Source organism: Rhinoraja longicauda, chromosome 2 (assembly GCF_053455715.1).
Source record: "Rhinoraja longicauda isolate Sanriku21f chromosome 2, sRhiLon1.1, whole genome shotgun sequence".
In the NCBI taxonomy this organism is placed as follows: domain Eukaryota; kingdom Metazoa; phylum Chordata; class Chondrichthyes; order Rajiformes; family Arhynchobatidae; genus Rhinoraja; species Rhinoraja longicauda.
Window position 1 is genome coordinate 2,307,784 of NC_135954.1, and position 19,554 is coordinate 2,327,337.

Sequence of the window (19,554 nt, forward strand, 5' to 3'; positions counted from 1 at the left end):
GGCCCTTCGAGCCAGCACCGCCACTCAATGTGATCATGGCTGATCATCCACAATCAATACCCCGTTCCTGCCTTCTCCCCATATCCCTTGACTCCACTCTCATTAAGATCTCTATCTAACTCTCTTTTGAAAGCATCCAGAGAATTGGCCTCCACCGCCTTCTGAGGCAGAGAATTCCACAGATTCACAACTCTCTGGGAGAAAATGTTTTTCCTCATCTCACTTCTAAATGGCCGACACTGTAGCCTGGACACTGTAGGCCCGGACACTGTAGGCCCAGACACTGTAGGCCCGGACACTGTAGGCCCGTACACTGTAGGCCCGGACACAGTAACCCGGGGGCCGCTGTAATCCCGGACACCGTAGGCCCACGCGCCGTCTAACGGAGGTTGCCGAGCAACCCACCTCCCAGCCCAGGCGGCCACCATTGGTGGAGCGGGAGCAAGTGGCCGCTGGCTGGGTGAGGTCACGTGGGGGCACTGTAGGCCTGGGGGGGCGCTATAGGCCCGGGGGGGCGATGTAGGCCCGGACAACGATATAGGCCCGGACAGTGTAGGCTAACGGAGTGAGTTCGAGGAGCAGGGCCGAGTGTGTTCGCTGAACGGAGGTTGCATAAAAACCCGGCTCCCGACCCGGGCGGCCGCCATTGGTGAAGCGGGAGCAGGTGGCCGTTGGCTGGATGAGGTCACGGGGGGCTAGGGCGGTGACGTCACCTTGTCCCGTATTTGGGAGTTAGAAAGTTGGCAACCTCTAGTCCAGGCTGACCATCGATCACCCATTAACACTAGTTCCAAGGTATCCCACTTTCTCGTGCACTCCCTGAATGCCAGGGGCAATTTACAGAGGGCTAATCAACCTACAAACCCGCGGGTCTTTGGGACGAAACCGGGGCACCCAGAGGAAACCCACACAGTCACAGGGAGAATGTGCAAACTCCACACCCAGACGGCACTGGTGGTCAGGATTGAACCTGGGTCTCAGTCACCGTGAGGCAGCGGCTCTACCCGCTGCACCACTGTGCCCTTCCCCATAAGAAGATCTATCCATCTATATATATCACTAAAACACTCATCTTGTATATTTGTTCCCGTAATACAGCCAAAACAGTACACGATAGCGCAACAATTTTAGGTCCACCTTCCTCGCCATTGGTCTGAGTTTCAAATGATAGTTATATTTTAAAAGTTGTTCACTTTTTAAACTTTAATAGATCACTTTTTAAACTTACGGATCCGCGCCTGGGCAGTTGGGGGTCGTTGATCTCATACGTACATCACGTCAGCAAGATGGCCGCCAGAACAGCGATTGCGCAGTTGGGGGAGGGTCGCCATTTTGAGATGGCCATTTGATTGCATGGGGTCCACGGGTCATCAGTTGGGGGTGGGTTGCCGGGCCCGCAGGAGAGGTTTGGGTCCAGCGGGTCCACACCCATCTCGTGTCAACTAAATCACCACTTTCCAATTCAGTCAGCAGGTCAGGCAGCATCTCAGGAGAGAAGGAATGGGTGACGTTTTGGGTCGAGACCCTGCATCAGTCTGAAGAAGGGTCTCGACCCGAAACGTCACCCATTCCTTCTCTCCAGAGATGCTGCCTGACCCGCTGAGTTACTCCAGCATTTTGCGACACCTTCAATTTGTACCAACATCTGCAGTTATTTTCCCCAAATCCTCTGAAGGTGTAAATTTGATGTTTCAATTAACAAATGTTTCTTACTTAAATATGAGCTGTTCACCTTCTCATCTGTCCGATTGACCTGAATGTGGCAGTGATTGTCATTTGTCAGGTTTATAGCAGGCTTCATGATCTTCTTTAATCTTACCAAGTACTTTCTCATATATATATCTTAGTGTCATTGGGTCAATGTGACAGAAGGTTGTGCTATCAAATTTGTCACTATTTTATTTCCAGTTATTCCCTGGCAAGAAATATTCTTCAAATGACTTTCAACACTTTCCAATTTCGGGTGAGATTGTAACACGATGGTAATGGATTACCTACTCCTTTACGCCAGTTCTCATTAAACCCAATTGTAAGAGTGGGGTTTGGAGAGAGTCCAGAGACGATGTTCCCAGGAGTCGAGGCTGTGAGCGATTAGGTAGGATTAGTTTAGTCTTGTTTAGAGATACAGCTAGGGTTGACAACTTTCTCACTCACAAAGGGTGACGTCACCGCCCCGCGCCCCATCTGACCTCACCCAGCCAGCGGCCATGTGCTCCCGCCCCACCAATGGCGGCCGCCCGGGCCGGGATCGCGAGTTGCTAAGCAACCTGGGCCTACAATGTCCTACAGTGTCCGGGCCTACAGTGTCTGGGCCTACAGCGCTGTCCGGGCCTAATTTGGGACAAGGGCGGTCCCATACGGGACAAACCAATTTAGCCCAAATTATGGGATGTCCTGGCTAGTACAGGAAAGTTGGCAACCCTAGATACAGTGCGAAAACAGGCCCTTCGGCCCACAGAGTCTGTGCTGACCAGCGATCCCCACACACTAACAGGCCCTTCGGCCCACAGAGTCTGTGCTGACCAGCGATCCCCACACACTAACAGGCCCTTCGGCCCACAGAGTCTGTGCCGACCAGCGATCCCCACACACTAACAGGCCCTTCGGCCCACAGAGTCTGTGCTGACCAGCGATCCCCACACACTAACAGGCCCTTCGGCCCACAGAGTCTGTGCTGACCAGCGATCCCCACACACTAACAGGCCCTTCGGCCCACAGAGTCTGTGCTGACCAGCGATCCCCACACACTAACAGGCCCTTCGGCCCACAGAGTCTGTGCCGACCAGCGATCCCCACACACTAACAGGCCCTTCGGCCCACAGAGTCTGTGCTGACCAGCGATCCCCACACACTAACAGGCCCTTCGGCCCACAGAGTCTGTGCCGACCAGCGATCCCCACACACTAACAGGCCCTTCGGCCCACAGAGTCTGTGCCGACCAGCGATCCCCACACACTAACAGGCCCTTCGGCCCACAGAGTCTGTGCTGACCAGCAATCCCCGCACACTAACAGGCCCTTCGGCCCACAGAGTCTGTGCTGACCAGCGATCCCCGCACACTAACAGGCCCTTCGGCCCACAGAGTCTGTGCTGACCAGCGATCCCCGCACACTAACAGGCCCTTCGGCCCACAGAGTCTGTGCTGACCAGCGATCCCCGCACACTAACAGGCCCTTCGGCCCACAGAGTCTGTGCTGACCAGCGATCCCCGCACACTAACAGGCCCTTCGGCCCACAGAGTCTGTGCCGACCAGCGATCCCCGCACACTAACAGGCCCTTCGGCCCACAGAGTCTGTGCCGACCAGCGATCCCCGCACACTAACAGGCCCTTCGGCCCACAGAGTCTGTACCGACCAGCGATCCCCGCACACTAACAGGCCCTTCGGCCCACAGAGTCTGTGCCGACCAGCGATCCCCGCACACTAACAGGCCCTTCGGCCCACAGAGTCTGTACCGACCAGCGATCCCCACACACTAACAGGCCCTTCGGCCCACAGAGTCTGTGCCGACCAGCGATCCCCGCACACTAACAGGCCCTTCGGCCCACAGAGTCTGTGCCGACCAGCGATCCCCGCACACTAACAGGCCCTTCGGCCCACAGAGTCTGTGCCGACCAGCGATCCCCACACACTAACAGGCCCTTCGGCCCACAGAGTCTGTGCCGACCAGCGATCCCCACACACTAACAGGCCCTTCGGCCCACAGAGTCTGTGCCGACCAGCGATCCCCACACACTAACAGGCCCTTCGGCCCACAGAGTCTGTGCCGACCAGCGATCCCCGCACACTAACAGGCCCTTCGGCCCACAGAGTCTGTGCCGACCAGCGATCCCCGCACACTAACTCTATCCGACACATACTGGGGACAATTTAAAATATTGCCAAGCCAATTAACGTACAAACTTATAAGTCTTTTGGAAACCCACGCAGGTCACTGGGAGAACGTACAAACTCCATACTGCCTTCTGAGGCAGAGAATTCCACAGATTCACAACTCTCTGACTGAAAAGGTTTTTCCTCATCTCCGTTCTAAATGGCCTACCCCTTATTCTTAAACTGTGGCCCCTGGTTCTAGTCTCCCCCAACATCGGGAACATGTTTCCTGCCTCTAACGTGTCCAACCCCTTAATAATCTTATATGTTTCGATAAGATCCCCTCTCATCCTAAATTCCAGTGTGTACAAGTGTTTAGGAGTGAGTGACTGCCCTTGATATCAGAGCAGCAATTCATAGAGTGATACAGCGTGGAAACAGGCCCATCGGCCCAATTTGCCTGCACCGACCAACGTGTCTCATCTACGCTCGTCCCACCTGCCTGCGTTTGGCCCACATCCCTCAAAACTCAAGTACAATCGGCATAGCAAAGGGGAAGATACAGAGTGCAGAATATAGTTCTCAGCATTGTACCATCAGTTCCACAGACACAAAGTCCAACGTCCGCAATGGGGTACAGGTGAATCAGACAGTAATCTGTTTAGAAGGTGTGCATGCCTTCATCAGTCGGGGCATTGAATGTAAGAGTCAAGAAGTCACGATGCAGCTCTACAGGACTTTGGTCAAGCTGCCTTTGAAGTATTGCTTGTAGTTCTGGTCGCCCCCATTACAGGAAGGCTTTGGAGAGGGTGTAGAAAAGTCTTTCTGTGAGTTCCAAATTGCAAATCAGCAGTGTGCTGCAATCTGCTCTACCTGCCTGCATTAGGACTGTTCCAAAATCTCAGTTCCGTTAGCTCCATCTACATTTCTCGCTGCCCCCAGCAGGCACGAGGCACAGAGGTTTGACAACGCACACCTCCGGAATCAGGGACAGTTTCTTCCCAGCTGTTATCAGGCAAATGAACCATCCTATCGCCAACTAGAGAGCGGTCCTGACCTCCCATCTACCTCATTGGTGACTTTTCAAATCCAGGTCCACCACCGATTTTCCAATACCCTTGGTTCCAGAGTAGGCTTGCCAATTTCCTCACTCCAAAATCAGGCACAAGAGGTGACGTCACCGCTCCGCGCCCCACGTGACCTCACCCACCCAGCGGCCACGTGCTCCAGCTCCAACAATGGCGGCCGCCCAAGCCGGGAGGCGAGTTGCTACGCAACCTCCATTCAGCGGACGCACTCAGCCCTGCTCCCCGAACACACTCCGTCAGCCTACACTGTCTGCAACTACAGTGTCTGGGCCTACAACGTCCGCGCCTACAGTGTCCGGGCCTACAGCGTCCAGACCTACAGCCTCTGGGCCTACAGTGTCCGGGCCTACACTGTCAGGGCCTACACTGTCCGGGCCTACAGTGTCTGGGCCTACAGTGTCCGGGCCTACAGTGTCCGGGCCCACACTGTCCGGGCCTACAGTGTCCGGGCCTACAGTGTCCGGGCCTACAGTGTCCGGGCCCACACTGTCCGGGCCTACAGTGTCCGGGCCTACAGTGTCCGGGCCTACAGCACTCCCTATTAAATCAATTTAGCCCAAAATACGGGATGTCCCAACTAATATGGGACAGTTGGCAACCCTAGTCCAGAGCCTCTCTGGGTTCATAGGGCACGGCCTCCAGAGGAGTCCAACGGTACCGCAATGGTCCGCCTCAGCTTCCAGAGGTCAAGATACCGGCTCGCAGAGTCGGCCTCGGAGTCGGCTATGGGAACGGGCCTACCCTACCTCCTCAAGGGTAATTAGGGACGGGCAACAGATTTCAGTTTAGAGATACAGCGCGGAAACAGGCCCTTCGGCCCACTGAGTCCACGCCGACCAGTGATCCCCGCACATTAACACTATCCTACACCCACTAGGGACAATTTACACTCATACCAAGCCAATTAACCTACAAACCTGCACGTCTTTGGAGTGTGGGAGGAAACTGGAGATCTCGGATAAAACCCACGCAGGTCACGGGGAGAACGTACAAACTCCGTACAGACAGCACCTCCAGTCGGGATGGAACCCGGGTCTCCGGCGCTGCAAGCGCTGTAAGGCAGCAACTCTACCGCTGCGCCACCGTGACCGCCCTGATTGGCCTTGCCACACAAGCCCATGTCCCAGGGTGGCGAGGCTGAAATGGACTCATTCGTTTACTGAAGAGTTCCGAGCGGAAGTGAACACTGTGAAGCATTATTGACCGCGGGCTTTATGACTGCAGCAAGGTCATTGATAAGCTGCAGGTTTGGGACCTCTGCAGCTCTCTATTTTTACTCAGCAGCAGCTGTTTAATGCGTTCAGCCGCAAGCCTGGCTCAGTCATCGCAGAGCCCGGTCACCGTGCGTCCATGTGAGAGTCTGGGACCAGAGGGCACAGCTTCAGAATTAAAGGATGTTCCTTCAGGAAGGAGATGAGGAGGAATTTCTTTAGCCAGAGGGTGGTGAATCTGTGGGATTCTTTGCCACAGAAGTCTGTGGAGGCCGTCAGTGGATCTTTTTAAGGCAGAGATAGATAGATTGTTGATTAGTGCTATGATGACTTGGAACGTGGCCACCAAACATCTACATAATGCATGTGGCAGTTCAATCGTCGGGCTGAAGTAACCATGGTTCTGGATCAGCGTTGCAGTTTCCCGTACATACTCGCGACATGGGGAACTGCAGCTGCTGGTGCACAAAAACAACCACAAAGTGCCGGAGTAACTCAGCGGGTCAGGCAGCATCTTAGGAGAATGTGGATAGGTGACGTTTCACAGAGTGCTGGAGTAACTCAGAGGGTCAGGCAGCATCAAGCTAGAGAAAAGATGTGGGGTTATGACAAGGCCTGGCAAGTGATAGGTGGATACTGATATCACTTGGCAGGCTTTGTCCTGCCGCCTCCTCTCTTCCAGGCTTTCTTCTCCCCACTACAGTGGGTGTGAAGAAGGGTCCCGATCCAAAAAACCATTCCCTCCACTGATGCTGTCTGACCCGCTAAGTTTTTAAATGAATTGAAAGACACAGCATGGAAACAGGCCCTTCAGCCCACCGAGTCCACGCCGACCATCAATCACCCGTTCACACCAGTTCTCTGTTATCCCACTTTCTCACCCATTCCCTGCACACGAGGGGTGATTTACAGGGCAGCACGGTGGCACAGCGGTAGAGTTGCTGCCTTACGGCCAATTAACCTACAAACCTGTACGTCTTTGAAGTGTGGGTGAAAAATTAGATCTCGGAGAAAACCCACGCAGGTCACGGTGAGAACGTACAAACTCCGTACAGACAGCTACCGTAGTCGGGATGGAACCCGGGTCTCCGGCACTGTGAGGCAGCAGCTCTACCCGCTGCGCCACCGTACCTATGAGAGACAAGGAGTGAGAGTGATAGAGTGACACAGTGTGGAATCAGGCCCTTCGGCCCAACTCGCCCACACCGGCCAACAATGTCCCAGCTACACTAGTCCCACCTGCCTGCGCTTGGTCCATATCCCTCCAAACCTGTCCTATCCATGTACCTGTCCAACTGTTTCTTAAACGATGGGATAGTCCCAGCCTCAACTACCTCCTCTGGCAGCTTGTTCCATACACCCACCACCCTCTGTGTGAAAAAGTTACCCCTCAGGTTCCTATTAAATCTTTTCCCCTTCACCTTGAACCTATGTCCTCTGGTCCTCGATTCCCCTACTCTGGGCAAGCGACTCTGTGCATCTACCCAATCTATTCCTCTCATGATTTTGTACACCTCTATCAGATCTCCCCTCATCCTCCTGCGCTCCATGGAATAGAGACCCAGCCTGCTCAACCTCTCCCTGTAGCTCACACCCTCCAGTGCTGGCAGCATGTTGTCAGAGTGCTGGTGCCAGCGGGTGCTGACTGCTGGTGCCCCCTTGAGATGCCCTTCTGCCAGTGCTGGCTGCCAGAGGGGTCGGTCTGGGGCACAAGATGACGTTCGTTCGTGGCGAGGTGACGCGGCACACACGTACGCACAAATCACCTCCTCAGAACATCCTGAGGCCAAATGATTGATGCCTAAACTTCATTACAGGCGCACCAGTCAATTCTTTATAATAATTTTAGCATCAATGCAGACTGCCTTGATATTTTTCAAACGATTAGTAACTTGTGGCATTCATTATTTCAAGGAACAAAGTGACCCATAAAATCAGTCTTAATCGATGCACGTCCTTAACTTTATTATAAGAAAATAACTGGTACAGTTATAACTGGTGCAGATGCTGGTACAAATCGAAGGTATTTATTCACAAAATGCTGGAGTAACTCAGCAGGTCAGGCAGCATCTCGGGAGAGAAGGAATGGGCGACATTTCGGGTCGAGACCCTTCTTCAGAAGAAGGGTCTCGACCCGAAACGTCGCCCATTCCTTCTCTCCCGAGATGCTCCTTAACTTTATTGAATGGTGGAGCAAAAGATTGTCTCGCTTATACTTAAGAGTTGCTGCCTCCCAGCGCAGTAGACCCGGGTTCCATCCCGACTACGGGTGCTATCTGTACGGAGTTTGCACGTTCTCCCCGTGACCTGCGTGGGTTTTCTCCGGGTGCTCCGGTTTCCTCCAAAGACATGCAGGTTTGTTGGTTAATTGGCTTCAGTAAAATTGTAAATTGTCCCTAGTGTGTTTGGGATAGTGTTAGTGTGCGGGGATCGCTGGGCGGCGCGGACTCGGTGGGCCGAAGGGCCTGTTTCTGCGCTGTATCTCTGAAACTAAAACTACAAAAACTTCTATTTACATTCCTACGTTCATCACCCAATTTCATATTAAGCTGTGTTCGTTTATGGTGCAGACCTTACATACACAAACTTAAAGGCAGCGCCTTTACCACCTCAGACAGCTGAGGAAATTCAGAGTTTGAAAGCATCCAGAGAATTGGCCTCCACTACCTTCTGAGGCAGAGAATCCCACAGATTTACAACTCTCTGACTGAAAATGTTTTTCCTCATCTCCGTTCTAAATGGCCTACCCCTTATTCTTAAACTGTGGCCCCTGGTTCTGGACTCCCCCAACATTGGGAACATGTTTCCTGCCTCTAGCCTGTCCAATCCCTTCATAATCTTATATGTTTCAATAAGATCCCCTCTCATCCTTCTAAATTCTAGTATATACAAGCCTAGTCGCTCCAGTCTTTCAACATATGACAGTCCCGCCATTCCGGGAATTAACCTAGTGAACCTACGCTGCACTCCCTCAATAGCAAGAATATCCTTCCTCAAATTTGGAGACCAAAACTGCACACAGTACTCCAGGTGCGGTCTCACTAGGCCCCTGTACAACTGCAGAAGGACCTCTTTGCTCCTATACTCAACGCCTCTTGTCATGAAGGCCAACATGCCATTAGCTTTCTTCACTGCCTACTGTACCTGCATGCTTACTTTCAGTGACTGATGCACTAGGACACCCAGATCTCGTTGTACTTAACCATTTCTTAACTTGACACCATTCAGATAATAATCTGCCTTCCTGTTCCTACCACCAGTGGATAACCTCACACTTATCCACATTAAACTGCATCTGCCACGCATCCGCCCACTCACACAACCTGTCCAAGTCACCCTGCAACCTCATAGCATCTTCCTCACAGTTCACGCTACCACCCAGCTTTGTGTCATCTGCAAATTTGCTAATGGTACTTTTAATCCCTTCATCTAAGTCATTCATGTATATTGTAAATAGCTGCGGTCCCAGCACCGAGCCTTGCGGTACCCCACTGGTCACTGCCTGCCATTCCGAAAGGGACCATTTATCCCCACTCTTTGTTTCATGTACCTGTCCAAGTGTCTTTTAACTGTTGACACAGAACCTGCCTCAACTACCTCCTCCGGCAGCCTGTTCCACACACCCACCAGCCCCTTCCTCTGGACTGAAAAGGTGGGAGGGAGGAGAACCAGTACAAAGCTGTTGGGGGATGACTACAGAACATGGAGAGAGATCCCCTGGTCCTCACTTGTCGCCCCACTAGCCTTCGCCACTAGCACGTCATTCTCCAACATCCCACCATCAGTAGACACAATATGCTGGAGTAACTCAGCGGGTCAGGCAGCATCTCGAGACCCGAAACGTCACCCATTCCTTCTCTCCCGAGATGCTGCCTGACCCGCTGAGTTACTCCAGCATTTTGTGTCCACCTTCGATTTAAATTCTCTGCCTCAGAAGGCTTTGGAGGCCAATTCTCTGGATGCTTTCAAGAGAGAGCTAGATAGAGCTCTTAAGGATAGTGGAGTCAGGGGGTATGGGGAGAAGGCAGGAACGGGGTACTGATTGAGAATGATCAGCCATGATCACATTGAATGGCGGTGCTGGCTCGAAGGGCCGAATGGCCTACTCCTGTCTATTGTCTATCATCTATTGTCTATACCAGCATCTGCATTTTTTCCCTACACATCCCACCACCAGTCACTGCTTCTCCTCCCCACTGTGTTGTGCTTTCCAGAGAGACCGCTCTCTCTGCAGCTCCTGACTGCCCTGGCACTTTCCACAGCGACCACAATGTGCCCTCTTCTGAGTAGCGCCTCACGGTGGTACAGCGGAAGAGTTGCTGCCTCACAGTGCTCACAGCGCCAGAGACCCGGGTTCCATCCCGATCACGGGTGTACGGTCCCGTCTGTACGGAGTTTGTACGTTCTCCCCGTGACCCGCGAGGGTTTTCTCCGAGATCTTCGGTTTCCTCCCACACTCCAAAGACGTACAGCTTTGTAGGATAATTGGCTTGGTATAAATGTAAAGTTGTCCCTAGTGTGTGTAGGATAGTGTTAGTGTGCGGGGATCGCTGGGCGGCGCGGAATCGGTGGGCCGAAGGGCCTGTTTCCGTGCTGTATCTCTAAACTAAACTAAACAAGAGGTGTAACACTTGTTGTGATAGTCCCTGCCTCAACTACCTCCTCGAGTCATCGATAGAGTCACAGTGTGATACAGTGTGGAAACAGGCCCTTTGGCCCAACCTGCCCACACCGGCCAACATGTCCCAGCTACCCTAGTCCCACCTGCCTGCGCTTGGACCATGTCCCTCCAAACCTGTGCTATCTATGAACTTGTCTAACTGTTTCTTAAACGTTGGGATAGTCCCAGCCTCAACTACTTCCTCTGGCAGCTCGTTCCATACACCCACCACCCTCTGTGTGAAAAGGTTACCCCTCAGATTCCTGTTAAATCTTTTCCCCTTCACCTTAAACCCATGTCCTCTGGTTGTTGATTCCCCAACTCTGGGTAAAAGCCTCTGTGCATTCACCCTATCTATTCCGCTGATGATTTTATACACCTCTATAAGATCACCCCTCATCCTCCTGCGCTCCAAGAACTAAAGTCCTAGCCTGCCCCAACCTCTCCCTGTAGCTCAAGCCCTTGAGTCCTGTCAACAGACTCCTAAATCTCCCCGACACACTTTCCAGTTTATTGCAGGGTGACCAGAATTGACCACAAAACTCCAAATGTGGCCTCACCAATGTCTTGTACATCTCTAACATAACATTGCAATTTTATACTCAATTCCCTGAGCTAAGAAGGCCAGTGTGCCTTCATCAGTCAAGAAATTCATTCTATTTTGGATCAATTAAATTGAGCCATGAATTAACTAAATCAATTTGAAATTAAATCAGAAATTGGTTGGCTGCATTCTATGTTTGAAACTTTGCACAACTTTCTTGTTCATCACGGTTTCTCTAAAGTTACCTTAATCTAATTCCACTGGATTAGGGTCATGAGTGGAAGGGTCCCGACCCGAAACGTCACCTATCCTTGTTCTCCACAGATGCTGCCTGACCTGCTGAGTTACTCCAGCACTCTGTGAAACGTCACCTATCCATGTTCTCCACAGATGCTGCCTAACCCGCTGAGTTACTCCAGCACTCTGTGAAACGTCACCTATCCATGTTCTCCAGAGATGCTGCCTGACCCGCTGAGTTACTCCAGCACTCTGTGAAACGTCACCTATCCTTGTTCTCCAGAGATGCTGCCTGACCCGCTGAGTTACTCCGGCACTCTGCAGTTTCACAGACTGCTGGAGTAACTCAGCGGGTCAGGCAGCATCTCTGGAGAGAAGGAATGGGTGACATTTCGGGTCGAGACCCTTCTTCAGACTGTTTCTGCGTAGTATTGTTCTATGTTCTCTGTCCGTGTGCTGGCAGGAAACATATTCCAAATGTACAAAGCTGGTAATTTTATTAATATTTTTCTGGTACAGTCAGATGAACTTGACACAGTCTTGTGATGCACTGATTAATTAGTCCAATCATCTCACTTTTTCCTTTCCGACTGGCATGATGTGGAAACCAGGCACACACACCGCTCAGCCTTTTGTCATTCGACGCCAATTTATTATCCACTCTCAGTCGCTTTGTGAATCAGTTTCCGATTTGCAGCACAGATGGGCGGCACAGTGGTGCAGTGGTAGAGTTGCTGCCTCACGGCGCCAGAGACCCGGGTTCCATCCTGATTATGGGTGCCACAAAATGCTGGAGTAACTCAGCGGGACAGGCAGCATCTCTGGAGAGAAGCAATGGATGACGTTTCGACCCAAAACGTCACCCATTCCTTCTCTCCAGAGATGTTGCCTGACCCGCTGAGTTACTCCAGCACTCTGTGAAACGTCACCTATCCATGTTCTCCACAGATGCTGCCTGACCCGCTGAGTTACTCCAGCACTCTGTGAAACGTCACTCTACCTTGGGTAAAAGCCTCTGTGCATTCACCCTATCTGATGTGGTAAGTGTGGCTCGTGTGTGCAGTGGATAAACGTGTCCTTGTTTCTCTGTGCAGGACGGGAAAGACGAGCCACTGCTACAGGATCATGTACCGTCACACAGAACGAACACTGACCCAGCAGGAGGTGAACGCCATTCATCGAGATATTGAGAAAAGCTCCGTTGAGAAGTTGGCAGTCGAGGGCAGATTCTAAATCAAGAAAATGGTGGAATCTTTCTGGTTTTGCCCGTCAGGCCTTCTGTTCTATCAAAATGATAAAGTATGTTGGAATTATGGCCAAACTAGATTTCAATAAAGCTGAATATTTTGAGCGAATATTTGTGACTTTGTGTGTGCAGGATAAGGTTGCCAACTGTCCCTTATTAGCCGGGACATCCCGTATATTGGGCTAAATTTGTTTGTCTCTTACGTGCCCACCATTGTCCCGTATTAGGCCCGGGGGGCGCTGTAGGCCCGGACGCTGTAGGCCTACAGCATTTGGGCCTACAGTTTCCGGGCCTACAGCACTTGGGCCTACAGTGTCCGGGCCTACAGCATCCGGGCCTACAGTGCCCGGGCCTACAGCATCCGGGCCTACAGCGTCCGGGCCTACAGTGCCCGGGCCTACAGTGCCCGGGCCTACAGCATCCAGGCCATCGACCATTCCTCAGCCCACCTGCCCAATCGATCCAGATCCTGCTGTAATTTTTGCCCATCATCTTCGCTATCTGCAATACCACTCACTTTAGAGTCATCTGCAAACTTGCTAATCTTGCCCTGTTTGTTCTCATCCAAATCCTTGATGCAGATGACAGACAGTAACAATAAACAATAGGTGCAGGAGTAGGCCATTCGGCCCTTCGAGCCAGCACAGCCATTCACTGTGATCATGGCTGATCATCCACAATCAGTACCCCGTTCCAGCCTTCTCCCCATATCCCTTGGCTCTGCTATCTTTAAGAGCTCTATCTAACTCTCTCTTGAAAGCAGCCAGAGAATTGGCCTCCACTGCCTTCTGAGGCAGAGAATTCCACAGATTCACAACTCTCCGGGTGAAGAGGTTTTTCCTCATCTCCGTTCTAAATGGCCTACCCCTTGTTCTTAAACTGTGACCCCTGATTCTGGACTCCCCCAACATTGGGAACATGTTTCCTGTCTCTAACGTGTCCAACCCCTTAATAATCTTATATGTTTCAATAAGATCTCCTCTCATCCTTCTAAATTCCAGTGTATACAAGCCCAGTCGACCCATTCTTTCAACATACGACAGTCCCGCCGTCCCGGGAATTAACCTCGTGAACCTACGCTGCACTTCCATGGAGCCAAGTTCCCCGTGAACCGACATCCCTCCATTTTCTAGTCGGTGCGGGATTGTAAAATGTCTCTGGACATGACAGCATTACGCTGTGAAACCAGGAAATGCCTGAAGCAGTCCCTGCGCTGGGAAGCCACATCGATGGGGAGACAGATGATGAATCAAGTCTAGGGCGGCACGATAGCGCAGTGGTACAGTTGCTGCCTCACAGCGCCAGAGACCCTGGTTCCATCCCGACTACGGGTGCTGTCTGTACGGAGTTTGTACGTTCTCCCCGTGACCTTTGATGGGTTTTCTCCGGGTGCTCCGGTTTCCTCCCACACTCCAAAGACGTGCGGGTTTGTAGGTTAATTGGCTTCGGTAAAGTTGTAAATGTACAATTGTCCCTGGTGTGTGTAGGATAGTGTTAATGTGTGGGGATCGCTGGTCAGTGCACTCAGTGGCCTGTTTCTCTAAACTAAACTAAACTGAACTAAAAATAGTCAAGGACTCTTCATCAGCAGAGGAAAGATGCAGAAACAAACACGCCAAGATACATCGTGTAGGAAAACATGGATAGGTGACGTTTCACAGTGCTGGAGTAACTCTGCGGGTCAGACAGCATCTGTGGAGAACATGGATAGGTGACGTTTCACAGAGTGCTGGAGTAACTCAGCGGGTCAGGCAGCATCTCGGGAGAGAAGGAATGGGTGACGTTTCAGGTCGAGACCCTTCCGGGCCTAGCTTGAAGGGGCAAAGTTTGAAGGAGATGTGTGGGGCAGGTGTTTTACACAGAGGGTGGTGGGGGCCTGGAACGCGCTGCCAGGGGTGGTGGTGGAGTTAGATACGATAGTGGAGTGTACAGTGCCCTCCATAATGTCTGGGACAAAGACCCATCATTTATTTATTCGCCTCTGCACTCCACAATTTGAGATGGCTGGCATCCATTCATGTGCAGGAGGTGATGAACTGTGGGATGGTGAGATTTGTAATAGAAAATAATCACATGTGGTTAAAGTGCATAATGTTTGGGACACATGGCTTCACGGGTGTTTGTAATTGCTCAGGTGTGTTTAATTGCCTCCTTAATGCAGGTATAAGAGAGCTCTCAGCACCTAGTCTTTCCTCCAGTCTTTCCATCACCTTTGGAAACTTTTATTGCTGTTTATCAACATGAGGACCAAAGTTGTGCCAATGAAAGTCAAAGAAGCCATTATGGGACTGAGAAACAAGAATAAAACAGTTAGAGACATCAGCCAAACCTTAGGCTTACCAAAATCATCTGTTTGGAACATCATTCAGAAGAAAGAGAGCACTGGTGAGCTTACTAATCACAAAGGGACTGGCAGGACAAGGAAGACCTCCACAGCTGATGACAGAAGAATTCTTTCTATAATAAAGAAAAATCCCCAAACACCTGTCCGACAGATCAGAAACACCCTTCAGGAGTCAGGTGTGGATTTGTCAATGACCACTGTCCGCAGAAGACTTCATGAACAGAAATACAGAGGCTACACTGCAAGATGCAAACCACTGGTTAGCCGCAAAAATAGGATGGTCAGGTTACAGTTTGCCAAGAAGTATTTAAAAGAGCAACTACAGTTCTGGAAAAAGGTCTTGTGGAAAGATGAGACGAAGATGAACTTATATCAGAGTGATGGCAAGAGCAAAGTATGGAGGAGAGAAGGAACTGCCCAAGATCCAAAGCATACCACCTCATCTGTGAAACATGGTGGTGGGGGTGTTATGGCCTGGGCATGTATGGCTGCTGAAGGTACTGGCTCACTTATCTTCATTGATGATACAACTGCTGATGGTAGCAGCATAATGAATTCTGAAGTATATAGACACATCCTATCTGCTCAAGTTCAAATTCATTTCACTGCACATCGTGTATGTGTATGTGACAAATAAACTTGATTTGACTTGACAAAACTCATTGGCTGGCGGTTCATTCTACAGCAAGACAATGATTCCAAACATACTGCTAAAGCAACAAAGGAATTTTTCAAAGCTAAAAAATGGTAAATTCTTGAGTGGCCAAGTCAATCACCCGATCTGTACCCAATTGAGCATGTATTTTAAATGCTGAAGAGAAAACTGAAGGGGACTAGCCCCCAAAACAAGCATAAGCTAAAGATGGCTGCAATACAGGCCTGGCAGAGCATCACCAGAGAAGACACCCAGCAACTGGTGATGTCCATGAATCGCAGACTTCAAGCAGTCATTGCATGCAAAGGATATGCAACAAAATACTAAACATGACTACTTTCATTTACATGACATTGCTGTGTCCCAAACATTATGGTGCCCTGAAATGGGGGGACTATATATAAACACTGCTGTAATCTCTACATGGTGAAACCAAAATGTATAAAAATGGCCTTTATTAAACTCTGACAATGTGCACTTTGACCACATGTGATTTTTTTCTATTACAAATCTCAATTTGTGGAGTACAGAGGCAAATAAATAAATGATGGGCCTTTGTCCCAAACATGGAGGGCACTGTAAGAGACTTGGACAGGCACATGGATATGCCGGGAATGGAGGGATATGGATCACGGTTGGTCTTAGCATCATGTTCAGCACGGCCATTGTGGGCTGAAGGGCCTGTTCTTGTGCTGTACTGGTCCATGTTCTATTTACATGTGACATGGTAAATATATATATATATATATATATATATATATATATATATATATATATATTATATATATATATGTATATATATATATATATATATATATATATATATATATATATATGCCTACACTGTATTTGAAAAAATGGCTTTGAGACGTGTAATTGGAACAGTTTGCTTGTCTAAAACTACCAAGGAAATCAGGGAGTAATTTCATTCAGAGTAATTGTGTATGCAAAATTGGATTCAGAGAGAGCCCTGGAGATTAAAAAAAAATGCTTTTATCATTTGAATCACTTATTATTGCATATCTTAGAATATTTTCCAAAGGTGCCCTGCTGCATTTTATAATAATCCAGGTTTGGCAGCTCGTTGTGAATTATATGGGAACTAATCACATTACAATTATGTATCTCTAATTAAATAACCATGATTATGGGAGGACACGTCTGGTAATAGCAAGGCAACATTGCTAATCTAATTACAGCTGTGTACAGAGAAGGCTGGTGGTAGAGCCTAATTAATCTGTTTGGGAGATTTTTCCTTCAAATTGAAAAGAGACATCATCAGTGCCAACATATTGGGTCTGAGGCCCTCAGGTTCCTATTAAATCTTTTCCCCTTCTCCTTGAACCTATGTCCTCTGGTCCTCGATTCCCCTAATCTGGGTAAAGGACTCTGTGCGTCTTTTGAGGGATGTGGGCCAAACGCAGGCAGGTGGGACGAGCGTAGATGAGTAACGTTGGTCGGTGTAGGCAAGTTGGGCTGCTGGGCCTGTTTCCACGCTGTATCACTCTATGAATTGCTGCTCTGATATCAAGGGCAGTCACTCTCTACTAAACACTTGTACACACTGGAATTTAGAAGGATGAGAGGGGATCTTATCGAAACATATAAGATTATTAAGGGGTTGGACACGTTAGAGGCAGGAAACATGTTCCCAATGTTGGGAGAGTCCAGAACCAGGGGCCACAGTTTAAGAATAAGGGGTCGGCCATTTAGAACGGAGATGAGGAAAAACTTTTTCAGTCAGAGAGTTGTGAATCTGTGGAATTCTCTGCCTCAGAAGGCAGTGGAGGCCAATTCTCTGAATGTATTCAAGAGAGAGCTAGATAGAGCCCTTAAGGATAGCGGAGTCAGGCGGTATGGGGAGAAGTCAGGAACGGGGTACTGATTGAGAATGATCAGCCATGATCACATTGAATGGTGGTGCTGGCTCGAAGGGCCGAATGGCCTCCTCCTGCACCTATTGTCTATTGTCTATCTAGTTCTCTCTTTTTCCTCATCTCCGAGGAAGATTTTCCTCATTTCCTCATCTTATTGTCACGTGTACCGAGGTACAGTGAAAAGCCTTTGTTGCGTGCCAACCAGTCAGTGGAAAGACCTTACATGATTACAATCGAGCCGTCCACAGTGTACAGATACAGGATAACATAGCGTGCAAGATAAAATCCGATTAAGGATAGTCTGAGGGTTTGCAATGAGTCCTTCTACAGTTGTACCGGGCCCTGGTGAGACCGCACCTGGAGTACTGTGTGCAGTTGTACAGGGCCCTGGTGAGACCGCACCTGGAGTACTGTGTGCAGTTTTGGAATCCAAATTTGTGGAAGGATATTCTTGCTATTGAGGGCGTGCAGCGTAGGTTCACTAGGTTAATTCCCGGAATGGCGGGACTGTCGTATGTTGAAAGGCTGGAGCAATTAGGCTTGTATACATTGGAATTTAGAAGGATGAGGGGGGATCTTATTGAAACATATAAGATAATTAGGGGATTGGACACATTAGAGGCAGGAAACATGTTCCCAATGTTGGGGGAGTCCAGAACAAGGGGCCACAGTTTAAGAATAAGGGGTAGGCCATTTAGAACGGAGATGAGGAAGAACTTTTTCAGTCAGAGAGTGGTGAAGGTGTGGAATTCTCTGCCTCAGAAGGCAGTGGAGGCCAGTTCGTTGGATGCTTTCAAGAGAGAGCTGGATAGAGCTCTTAAGGATAGCGGAGTGAGGGGGTATGGGGAGAAGGCAGGAACGGGGTACTGATTGAGAGTGATCAGCCATGATCGCATTGAATGGCGGTGCTGGCTCGAAGGGCTGAATGGCCTACTCCTGCACCTATTGTCTATTGTCTATAAAATTATAAAAGGACTGGACAAATTTGAGGAAGGATATTCTTGCTGTTGAGGGCATGCAGCGTAGGTTCACTAGGTTAATTCTCGGAATGGCGGGACTGTCGTACGTTGAAAGACTTGAGCGACTGGGCTTGTATACTCTGGAATTTAGAAGGGTGAGAGGGGATCTTATTGAAACATATAATATTATTAAGGGATTGGACACGCTAGAGGCAGGAAACATGTTCCCAATGTTGGTGGAGTCCGGAACCAGGGGCCACACAGTCTAAGAATAAAGGGGAGGCCGTTTAAAACTGAGGTGAGAAGAAACTTTTTCACCCAGAGAGTTGTGAATTCTCTGCCGCAGAAGACAGTGGTGGCCAATTCACTGGATGAATTTAAAAGAGAGTTAGATAGAGCTCCAGGGGCTAGTGGAATCAAGGGATATGGGGAGAAGGCAGGTTACTGATTGTGGATGATCAGCCATGATCACGATGAATGGCGGTGCTGGCTCGAAGGGCCAAACGGCCTCCTCCTGCACCTATTTTCTATGTTTTCTATGATAGGAGAAGTATTAGGCCATTCAGCCCATCAAGTCTACTCCATCATTCAATCATGGCTGAAATAGGTCAACAGTTCATTAGTGGTTTAATTGTCACATGTGCAACTGCATAGTGAGATTAATTTTGCTTATATTACACATGCGGGCGCTGCCATTATAATGGCGACGTTATTCAAAGTCTACAAATTCCCATCGGCCCGCGCGCTTGATGTACGAGAGCAGTTCCCGCAAACCGCACGCACGGCACGGTGTCGCAGCGGTAGAGTTGCTGCCTTACAGTAAATGCAGCACCGGAGACTCAGGTTCGATCCTGACTACGGGCGCCGTCTGTACGGAGTTTGTACGTTCTCCCCGTGCCCTGCGTGGGTTTTCTCCGAGA

At 49.9% G+C, this 19,554-nt stretch overlaps 1 protein-coding gene across 3 annotated transcripts in view; it reads left to right on the forward strand.

Annotated features, from left to right (window-relative positions):
* fars2 (phenylalanyl-tRNA synthetase 2, mitochondrial) overlaps positions 1–12,885 on the forward strand; it is a 368,551-nt gene extending 355,666 nt beyond the window's left edge. For all 3 annotated transcript variants that reach the window (XM_078413844.1, XM_078413860.1, XM_078413852.1), the window contains one exon: positions 12,648–12,885. In XM_078413844.1, coding sequence (XP_078269970.1) covers positions 12,648–12,786 — 139 coding nt within the window. In that variant the 3' untranslated portion in view covers positions 12,787–12,885. The remainder of the gene's footprint in view (positions 1–12,647) is intronic.
* Positions 12,886–19,554: the final 6,669 nt, after the last annotated feature.